Source organism: Astatotilapia calliptera, chromosome 20, assembly GCF_900246225.1.
Source record: "Astatotilapia calliptera chromosome 20, fAstCal1.2, whole genome shotgun sequence".
Taxonomy (NCBI): domain Eukaryota; kingdom Metazoa; phylum Chordata; class Actinopteri; order Cichliformes; family Cichlidae; genus Astatotilapia; species Astatotilapia calliptera.
The window spans coordinates 4711631-4722697 of NC_039321.1; the positions used below are offsets into that span (position 1 = coordinate 4711631).

An 11067-nucleotide genomic window follows, 5' to 3' on the forward strand; every position below is an offset into this window, starting at 1 on the left:
CCTGGGTCTTTCCCGGCCTTCACCCTCATTTTTCAAGTATTTTTAAGTACGTTTCATGACAAACAATCATGCACACTCCCATCTTCTCTCTCTCTCTCTCTCTCTCACACACACACGATGTGCTTTGTCTTTCAGGTGTTGCCTATTGTTTGTATACTTTGTCACAGCTGTAGCAGTTGGAGACCCAGCATGTCTGTCTGTTTCATCCTCAAAATTTCCCCCACCCCCATATTTTTCTCTTGTTTTTCTCTCATTTTTCTTCTTCTATTCCTCTAAATTTCTTCACCTATCTTTTGCCAATCCAACCTTCACACCCTGTCCGCTCCAACATAATATCCACACACAGAATAATATGAATAATAAAATTAAATAAATAGATAAAACAAAAACATAAAAAGAGGAGCCTACAGAGGGTCTACAGTGCCCCTCTTGGGAAAGCAAATATGTTTGGCACAACAAAGCATTCAGACCATTACGCTTGTTACAGCTGCTGGACAGGACAGGTTTAAAAATAGTACTAATATATTCATAGTGAGGAAACAGAGTACACAGGAGGTGAAGCATCTTTGGTGTGGATGGCAGTACTCAGGTCCACCTGAGGCATTGAGTAGACAACATCAGTTGCTTCACCACAGGGGGCGCTGTTGGTGGCAGGAATGTGGGGAAGATGCACTTCAGCGTAGCAGAGGTTGTCTGCCTTAATGAGATAAAGAGGTGAGATCAAACATTAGACATAAGACTGTTAAAATTAAATAATGTGGAATATTTAAATTGAAAAACCCACATCTGAAAAAAACAAAAATCAAAAATACATTTTTGTCATAATAATCATAAAGCCTCTGAAGTCACCTTTCAAAATACCTTTGTAACAAAATCTGAACATGACAACGTTCACAAACGAAGGATTTACTAGACTGCTTTGTTTTTTCTTTACTGGACAGTGTTTTACAGTTGTGTTAAATACAGATTAATTAACCTTAACGTTTGATAGACTTGTTTTCCACCAGAAAGGTGTTTTTTTTTAAATCCCACTGAGTATGAAGCTGATATTTATTCAAAAATACACATTTCAGAATAGAAAGGATTCTTTTGAATCTTTTTCTCAATTTAAAAGATTTTATCTGCTCCAAACATAGAGGAAGAACTTTTATTTCTTCAGTCTTCAGTGGAACATGGCTCTTTGTGTCTGAGAACAGATTAATTACTTCACTACACAAACAGTTACCTGGTTTATGACCTCAGCTTAGAATCAGACCACAGTTTTACTCACGATGTTCTGAGGAGAGGTGACGAGGCTGTAGAGGTCTATATTTTCAACTCCATCTGAACTGGGGTCTTTGGCGGTGGCATAAACTGAAGACACTTCTACAGGAGGTGACCTGCTCGGTATGTCACACTTTCCAATATCTTCATACAACCTGTTGGCCTGCAGCAGGAAAACAAACCAGCTGACAGATACAAAGCAAACAATAATGAAGCTGATGTGTGTCACAGTTCCTAAAACCCACCTGCGTGTCAGCATACTCTGTTTCCACAGGAGGTCCTGAAAAACATGCAGGTCAGAAAAGAAACGTCTGTCTTTAAGGCACATTACAGGAAGAAGAACCTGAGGAACTAAACACAGGAACGATATGAACAACTACATATGAACTACAGTTAGATAAGACACATGACTGATAAAGAATCAAAATCATATCAATCAAATCTGCTACAATTAGTTTCTGTTGTGAGTCATAAATGAACATCCGGTGCTCTTTTTACAAACTGACTGAACTTCAAAAGTGAAAACTGCGTGACAGAAACATCACACCTGACTTAATTCATGCAAACTGGGACATTCTGAGCTGAGCATGTTTAGCCTTTTCTGTTTTCCTAGCCTCACCTCTGGGTTTAGTGGTCCTCCTCTTCATGCAGCAAATCAGCAGAGCTGCTGATAAGACGACGATCATAACGAGCAGAATCAGACCCACATAAATCAGCACATCTGCAGGAGTTTAACAGAGAAGATTTCTTTTACTCACAGTGTAAACATGTGGCCTGCAGGTCTGTTCATCTAGCAGTAAAGTTGTGCACATACAGAGTAACGTACAGTGGGGCAAAAAAGTATTTAGTCAGCCACCGATTGTGCAAGTTCCCCCACCTAAAATGATGACAGAGGTCAGTAATTTGCACCAGAGGTACACTTCAACTGTGAGAGACAGAATGTGAAAGAAAAATCCATGAATCCACATGGTAGGATTTGTAAAGAATTTATTCGTAAATCAGGGTGGAAAATAAGTATTTGGGCAATAACAAAAATACAACTCAATACTTTGTAACATAACCTTTGTTGGCAATAACAGAGGTCAAACGTTTACTATAGGTCTTTACCAGGTTTGCACACACAGTAGCTGGTATTTTGGCCCATTCCTCCATGCAGATCTTCCCGAGAGCAGTGATGTTTTGGGGCTGTCGCCGAGCAACACGGACTTTCAACTTCCGCCACAGATTTTCTATGGGGTTGAGGTCTGGAGACTGGCTAGGCCACTCCAGGACTTTCAAATGCTTCTTACGGAGCCACTCCTTTGTTGCCCGGGCGGTGTGTTTTGGATCATTGTCATGTTGGAAGACCCAGCCTCGTTTCATCTTCAAAGTTCTCACTGATGGAAGGAGGTTTTGGCTCAAAATCTCACGATACATGGCCCCATTCATTCTGTCCTTAACACGGATCAGTCGTCCTGTCCCCTTGGCAGAAAAACAGCCCCATAGCATGATGTTTCCACCCCCATGCTTCACAGTAGGTATGGTGTTCTTGGGATGCAACTCAGTATTCTTCTTCCTCCAAACACGACGAGTTGAGTTTATACCAAAAAGTTCTACTTTGGTTTCATCTGACCACATGACATTCTCCCAATCCTCTGCTGTATCATCCATGTGCTCTCTGGCAAACTTCAGACGGGCCTGGACATGCACTGGCTTCAGCAGCGGAACACGTCTGGCACTGCGGGATTTGATTCCCTGCCGTTGTAGTGTGTTACTGATGGTGACCTTTGTTACTTTGGTCCCAGCTCTCTGCAGGTCATTCACCAGGTCCCCCCGTGTGGTTCTGGGATCTTTGCTCACCGTTCTCATGATCATTTTGACCCCACGGGATGAGATCTTGCGTGGAGCCCCAGATCGAGGGAGATTATCAGTGGTCTTGTATGTCTTCCATTTTCTGATGATTGCTCCCACAGTTGATTTTTTCACACCAAGCTGCTTGCCTATTGTAGATTCACTCTTCCCAGTCTGGTGCAGGTCTACAATACTTTTCCTGGTGTCCTTCGAAAGCTCTTTGGTCTTGGCCATGGCGGAGTTTGGAGTCTGACTGTTTGAGGCTGTGGACAGGTGTCTTTTATACAGATGATGAGTTCAAACAGGTGCCATTCATACAGGTAACGAGTGGGGGACAGAAAAGCTTCTTACAGAAGACGTTACAGGTCTGTGAGAGCCAGAGATTTTCCATGTTTGAGGTGACCAAATACTTATTTTCCATCCTGATTTATAAATTCTTTACAAATCCTACCATGTGAATTCATGGATTTTTCTTTCACATTCTGTCTCTCACAGTTGAAGTGTACCTCTGGTGCAAATTACTGACCTCTGTCATCATTTTAAGTGGGGGAACTTGCACAATCGGTGGCTGACTAAATACTTTTTTGCCCCACTGTATCTTTGGACTGAAAACAGTTCCTCAAACACTATCTGACAAACTGTTTATCAAGAATGACAGAACAATTTATTGCTTCTAATTTATTCACTAAAATATCAGAGTGCTCCTTCCACAGCTTTTAATGTGTCATTCTTGTGAAGTTCTCTGATAACAACACATGAATGAACCCAAAGCCCTTTTCTACTCAAGCACTCGTACGACCTGCCTTATTCATCCTTTTAGACAGACACTTTTTTCCTACACCTTGTGCTTTCTATCCAACAGTTACACTCTGATAAACACACTGGAATATGGGATCAGACGAATGGCCTTCCAATTAGAAGATAACATGCTCTACCTGCTAAGCGACAGCCACCCAATATACCTGATCTTGCATGTTTGGTTTCAGTGAAGGCTGATGAAGATGTGGAGCTTAAACTCTGTGTTGTTTCCATTTTTTGTGGCGTGGAGGCTGATGAAGGTGTGGAGCTTCCTGAAGTTGAGCTTAAACTCTGTGCTGTTGGTGGTGTGGAGGCTGATGAGAGAAACACTGAAGCTGAAAAAGGTCTCAGAGTCCCGTTTGGTGTTGAAGTAGTTGAAGCTGTGAACAATGAAAGCATCAGAGTCATAATAAGACCACTTGAAGCAGTTTATATATCTGCATGTGACTGACGTGGTTATGGGCTGTTTGACAGCAGAACTGATGAAACTTGATGTTTCAGATAAATATAACATCTGTAGGTGATTTGAAGGAAAAGTAGCTGCTTTTGAGACGTGAAGCTTCTGTCACACTTTCAAAGACAAACACGACTGTTAGCAGAAACTCACCTTCTGTGACAATCAGCTCAAAATCAGAGTTTCCATCTGGAGCCAAAGTTCTATCCAAAGAGCACCTGTACCATCCTGAGTCAGACTGTTTCAGCTGTGTGATGCTCACATACAGAGTATATGACAGAGTGTCTGTTTTTTCATATTCAATGCTGTATCTGCCGTTCTGAGCTGCATCATCAGATGTTTCAACAAGAATGTTTCCATCTTCACATTTTTCCTTACAGAAGAGTTTCCTGCTTCCAGACAAATAAAAGTTGCACGCAACTGCGATGTTTCCTCCTTCCTCTGCTCTGTGAGGGAGAGTTTGTGCTTTGACCAAACCAGTGTTTCCATCCTGAAGTGCTGCTGAAAGGATGAACAGTCATTAGTTACAATCTTACTATAGATTAAATGTGACAGATGATTATTAATTTGAACTGATGACAGAAGTTCAATTATGGTAACTTCATTTTTCTGGTTTTATTTGCAAACAGCAAACTTCCTGTTTTATACACGAACACAAAACATCTGATGTGGAAGATTCAGAGTTTAAGGTTGTGAAAAAGATAAATAAAAGTCAAAATTCATTTTTGTATCTTTGATGACATCATCATCATCATCATCATCATCATCATCGGCAGCAGCTAATTCTATATTTGTATGTGAAATGAACATTTTAGACGCGCTGCTAAACATCCAGTTCTCACTTTGTCACCGCTGACTTTGTTGCTCTTCAGCTCATTAAGAGAAGAAATGAAACAGAGTGTTTGTTTCATCAGCTCTACTATTATAAGTTTGTCTCTCATAGAAGAGTAGACGGAAAGTATTTGATTACAGATTCAGTGTCCAATAAAAAGTAGAAGATTTCTGGGGATCAAACTGGTTTAAAACTAAAAATAATTTGCAAATTACAAAAAAGTTTGTGGAAACATTTAAATTCCACACAGATTTATATATTTCAAACTGGATATATTTCCCAGATTTTCTTATGCTTTTAATAACCTGCATGTTTAACCACAACAACCACTAACTGTGAGGGAGAACAAGGAAATGAAGAAGGAAGTTGAAAATTTAAAAATAAAATGGAGGCAAATAAAAGTTAGAACAGAGAAAGTGACAGAAATAAGAAGAGAATTTACTCACTGAGGAAGATGAAGCAGAGCAAAGTGTGTTTCATCTCAGAGCTCTGATGGTTTAATGCTGCTTCTCTTCTTTCTCGCTGCAACCCAGGAACTTCTTACTTCTCTTAATGACGAGGTCACGCCTTCAGAACTCACACACACCCACACAAAGACTTTTTTTAAAACTGCAATAATGTTTCTTTATTTAAGTTTCCTGTTTCCTCACATAACTTAAATGTTTTTGATTTTCAGAGTATCATTCACGCTCTAAAGAAACCGACTGCGTGAGGTTTACTAAACTATAATTATAGGATATAAACTAGACTATTTTATAACTAGACTAGTTGACTAATGTTGGCTGTCCTCCATTTTCATCACACCAAACAGAACAATCTTTAGTATTTCATTTATCAGACGATGCAGAAATAAAATGTCTATTTATTTCCGACTTCTATTTTAAGTTTTGTGTCACAAACTGAATCTTTTAATGTTCAGAAGTTCATCCAGTCTCTATCCAAACTTAAACACAGCAATGCTTTTAAAGGAAATATTTACCAGGTGTTTATTTTTTTATTTATTCTTTTTAGATTATTTGAATTTAATTTATTTTTGATATTGTGTTGTTTCTGAAAAAACTCTGACCAAACAGAATAACCTTATATATGTTACATTTTTATTTTACACGTTTATAAGCAATTCTACCCCCAGGTCAAAAACATACAAAAGAAATAGACAAGTAGCCCCCAACCCCCGGGTCATGGAGCGGTACTGCGCCGTGAGAGTTGATGCTTGTTTTTATCCTTAACTCGGTTTCCCTGGGTCTTTTCCTGTGTGTTGTGAATAAATCTTCTTTGTTTTGGTACTGGTTTTATTTTGTTGTATTTATCCGCGACACCTTAAAGGCCGGTCCATGAAAATGCTGTCGGACATAAACCGGTATACATATATATATACATATGTAAATGTACCTGTACACTGCCCAATTTACATAACCACGTGGAAGCAAGGACCTCACAGCACATGCATACTCCAAGTGTATTATAAGAGTTTGCTGCACACAAGATTGGCAAAAGTACAGACATCTGTACTTACTTAGAAGTACAAATACTGCTGTGAAAAATAAGTTGAAGTACTGATTCAACTTCTTTAGTCAGGTAAAAGTAAAAAAGAAGTACAGGCTCTGAAATGTAAAGCAAAAGTAATAAAGTAAAAAGTAGCTCTTTGGAGGATATTTCCATTTTGGTGCAACATAACATAATTATAAAATAATATCACTAGATGGGAATAAAAACTTTTGTTACGGCAGTGAGCACCGGTGTGTTTGTGGGTCAGACCCAAAAGCAGACACAGGAAAAATGAACTGATGATCAAACAAAAAGCAAGCCTTTATTACGGCTGATACAAAAACAAACAAACAAACAAACAGAAAACAAGGACAGAAAGACAAGGCCAGGTGAAATACACAGGCCGGTAATGAGGGAAGAGAAACACCTGGGGAGGCACAGCTGACACAAATAATCATGACCCCACAAGTGGAAGTAAAACAAAACACAGTGAACATGGACAAGACAGACTACATGGAGGACAGGAAAAGACTCATAAATCAGGAGACATAGATGAAACAAAAACTAGAATAAAACTTCACCAAATCGTAGCTCATAATAACAACACAAGAACTTAACATATTTCCAATAAAACATACGGAATCCAAAAGTACAAAGTAAACTCAAAATGCTGCATCACAGACCAAGCCCCCGACAACTTTAGTCTAACTTTTTAAAATTCTAATTATACTCAGCTTGGATCTGAAGAAAAAGAAGGAAAATATATATCCATTGTATCCATTTTCTGTTGCCTTCATTGTAGAGGGTGACGTTGCCTCTAAACAGGAAAATGTGTAGCTGTCCCAGTAAGATGTGATTATATTGTTCAAAACTGGCCATTTAATGTCATTCCTATGTTGTATTGTTGCCACCTTCTGGTGGACCTGAGTATTGCGCTTTCAGGTGCGCATGGTTTGGACAGTTGTTTAATTAAGGCACACATGTCGCCAGAGAGTGAAGACTCAAGCCAGAAAACAAGCTAGTCAAAGTCAAAGTCAGTTTTATTTTTAGCTTTATTGTCAGCTGTAGCTTGTGGATGAAGAGCAAAACTGGACAACAGGGACTGCAATTGCTCCTGAATGTGTGGTAGAAAGGCACACGCAGCATGTTTGTGTATTTTACTTTGTGTGTACGTTTTTATTTGGGTTGTAATTTAATTTTGCTCACACATTATTCTGTGTTTTCTGGTGAAGAGGAGATTAAATTACTGGTTAAACATCAGCTGAAGCTTGGCTCTTTATTCTACACCAAACATAAAAAATAACCCTTGGGGGCAGTTACATGTAGTCAGGGGTTAAAGTGGATTCAGCAGGTGGGGAACCCTAACATTGGTTGTAATGGTTCAGTGAGAGGAAAAGAATCATAACTCACAATCATTTCTACTGAAAGCTCCAGCGGATTTTCTTAGTGCACAGGCTGTGATCAGCCAACCTGCTGCTCTTTGTGGATGTGAGCAGATGTTTCAGAGTTGTTCTGCCTGATTTGCATCCTCTACACTGTTTATGCTGTATTTTTTTTAGATGGTATAAAGTTTGTATGAAAGTGTAATTCAGTGGATGAATCTAAGCATCATGAGCTTAACTTCAATTCATCTCTGCTAAACTTGATACAACCTTACTCTGACCATGAAACCACAGCCACTGTGCACCAGTCAAACACTGTTCTCTAAGTCCATCACAGTACAGATCCTGCACTAACATACTGAGGATTTTCATGCAGCCTTTAAATAACACAGTTATACTACCTCAGTTTGTTTTGCACCATGATATATATACTGAAAAAACATAATGTCACATGTACAGACCCAACATTTAAAAACATGAGGACTTACACGTAAGCTTTAAATGAGGAGTCCTTCCCTTTAAAACTAAGTTCTCTTCTTCCTCTCCTGTCTTTCTTATCTTTCTTCATCTCTGAGTGAAGTTAGCTTTAGTTTTTCTACATGTGAAATACAGCAGCTGGACCTTTAGCTAGCAACACACTGTGAGACAAACTCCACAAACAGTTTGTGTGTTTGCTGATGTTTGTTGAGCTGACTGAAACGCTGCATTTGAAATTACCTGACACTTAAAAAACAAGTCACTCACTTTATGCTTGCTCCTCTTCTGTAACGCTAGTCAGATGCTCAAATACCTTAACCGCAACCACGGACATCTGCAGTCGTTCCATTGTTGAGACCAAAACAAAAACAGAACAATACAACAACAACAAAAACAACAAAATACCTACTTTTAACCCCTGACTTTGCACACGTCATTTCTTTTTATGCAACATCGAACAAGATTGCCTTTCATGTGCTTCTGTTCAGGCTCGAATTGATTTGATGTTTGAAAGCTGGCAGTAACAAAATAATACTTTGACCCAAATGTGTTAAACCAAAAGTGAAAAACCTGTTTTGAAAATGTAGGGAGTCAAAGTAAAAAGAACTGAAAACTGTACTTAAGTACAGTAACAAGTATTTGTGCTTTGTTACTTCCCACCTGTGGTTGCACATTATTATATATGATGTATTTTTATCTATCATGTCTACAAATGTCAAGAAGTCACAAACAAATGGAGAACATGCCACAGGTTTATTCATTAAATCATTTATTAAACATATAGACATAACGTTATTTTTTTACACCCCAAAAATACATGTTCAAAGCACCACAGCGATATTCCGATATCAGCTCAGGTAGAATGGACAGTCACAATGAAGCAGTTCATTTTAATTTGCTCTGCGCTTCATATTTTTGGCCACCAGATGTCACCAAAGAGCACTGTGTTGAAAACCTTGGAGTAATGAACCCTTTTTCAATACAAGCTTCAGAAAGCAGCCTGTGGCTATGTCAGCTTATATCGGTCATGTGATTTGGAGGTGCGACGTCCGTCAACCCCAGAGAGCTAATAACACTCACCTTAATTCAATTTTCAGAGTGGAACAATCAGCCAACTGTGTTTAAATCTGAAATGTCCATGGTGTTGATTCCTAATGTGCTCTGGCACAATCACAGGCATCCGTAAAGCCGCTCTGCACTATGAGCTGCACCATTTTTAAATGGTGGAGGGTGGCACCAGGGGTGTCAGGAGATCATTTTAGTGATTTTTAAGTGAGTGGTAAAATGAAGAAGAAGATTTGGGTAAATGCTGTTTTTCTTTTCTAATGAATGCCACAATGTGATGAAAATCAAGTCTGTGTTTCCTGTTTGTAAGATGAGCTGTAGCTGATAAATGTTTTATTAACATATTTATCTCGCTGTGGTTGAAGAGTTCAAAATCAGAGCCAACAAGTTTTATCGCCTTGTGGTGGTCATTATTAAACCACAATATATAAAACAATGAACGGCGAACCTCTGTGGAGCACAGCGGATTCTTTCATGTATTACACACAGTGTTTTATATATTGAAGGCTCTATGAGAAAATTGTGGTGACCTAATTACAATAGTCACTCAGCAGACAGATGTTACATTTTTGCCGTTGGTTTCATCTGCATGTATCATATTAGCTGATCAGCTGTGACATAAAGAAACAGGAAGTCAAACACCACATTGTGGTAAAATTTGCCTCGACCGTCACATCATGTATCGTGCTTCAAACACATTTTCTGTATTTTGAATTCTCCGCCCTCATTTCATGCCGTTCAGAGAGAGCAGAGATCCTCTTACACAAAGCTGCGATGGGGGTTATTGTTAGTACAGCGATTCCTCTAAAACAGATGAGACAAACACTGATGTGATTGTCTCTGCTGCTGTGACATCCAGTTAAATTACTTTCCTTCTGCAGTTAGTTTGCTTCTTTAAGAAACATCAACACTGTGTCCCAAGACAATGTAATGGTCTGCAGTTAAATATCGTCTCACCCTGAGGAATGCAACCCTGTCTTACTGCAGTTGTTCTAATTACACACTCTTTCCCCTTTAGGGTCGACTCAGAAAAGAAGACAGTTTTTCTGTTTTTACGAAGGAAACTCTGCCTGTTCTTAGGCTGCAAACCACAGACCAGACTGACCTGGTTAATAACAGGAACAGAAATGAAGATCTAACACTGCAGTTTATAGAATGAATATGAATATTTGACTATTTGGTGTTAAACACAGGACTTTGATAGCTCCTGATACCTTATAGACTGCATTATTAAACCACAAAAATATTGTCTTTAGTTACAGTTCTTTAATTGTCATCGTTTCAACTTTTAACACTCAGCACACCCCGGTGATGACTCATTTCTGGGCACTAAACCGCGACCTTCTCGTTTAGACAAAGCGCAAATGCATTTCCCACGTTAACAGAAGAAACTCGCTGTGGCTACGGACTTCCTCTTTTCTTTTTCTGCACTATTAACATCACAGCTCCTGAAAGTTTCAGCTTATGAACTACCTTAG

The 11067-nt window shown here is 39.1% G+C and overlaps 1 protein-coding gene across 1 annotated transcript; it reads right to left on the reverse strand.

The window, feature by feature from the left end:
* Positions 1–419: 419 nt before the first annotated feature.
* LOC113013904 (uncharacterized) lies at positions 420–5679 on the reverse strand. The gene is made up of 6 exons (XM_026155135.1): positions 5624–5679; positions 4499–4846; positions 4112–4271; positions 1883–1989; positions 1509–1543; positions 420–697 (listed from the first exon to the last, which is right to left on the reverse strand). Exons 1-6 carry the CDS (start codon positions 5655–5657, stop codon positions 527–529), a joined length of 855 nt encoding a protein of 284 aa, XP_026010920.1. The 5' UTR covers positions 5658–5679; the 3' UTR covers positions 420–526.
* Between the last annotated feature and the right edge of the window lie 5388 nt (positions 5680–11067).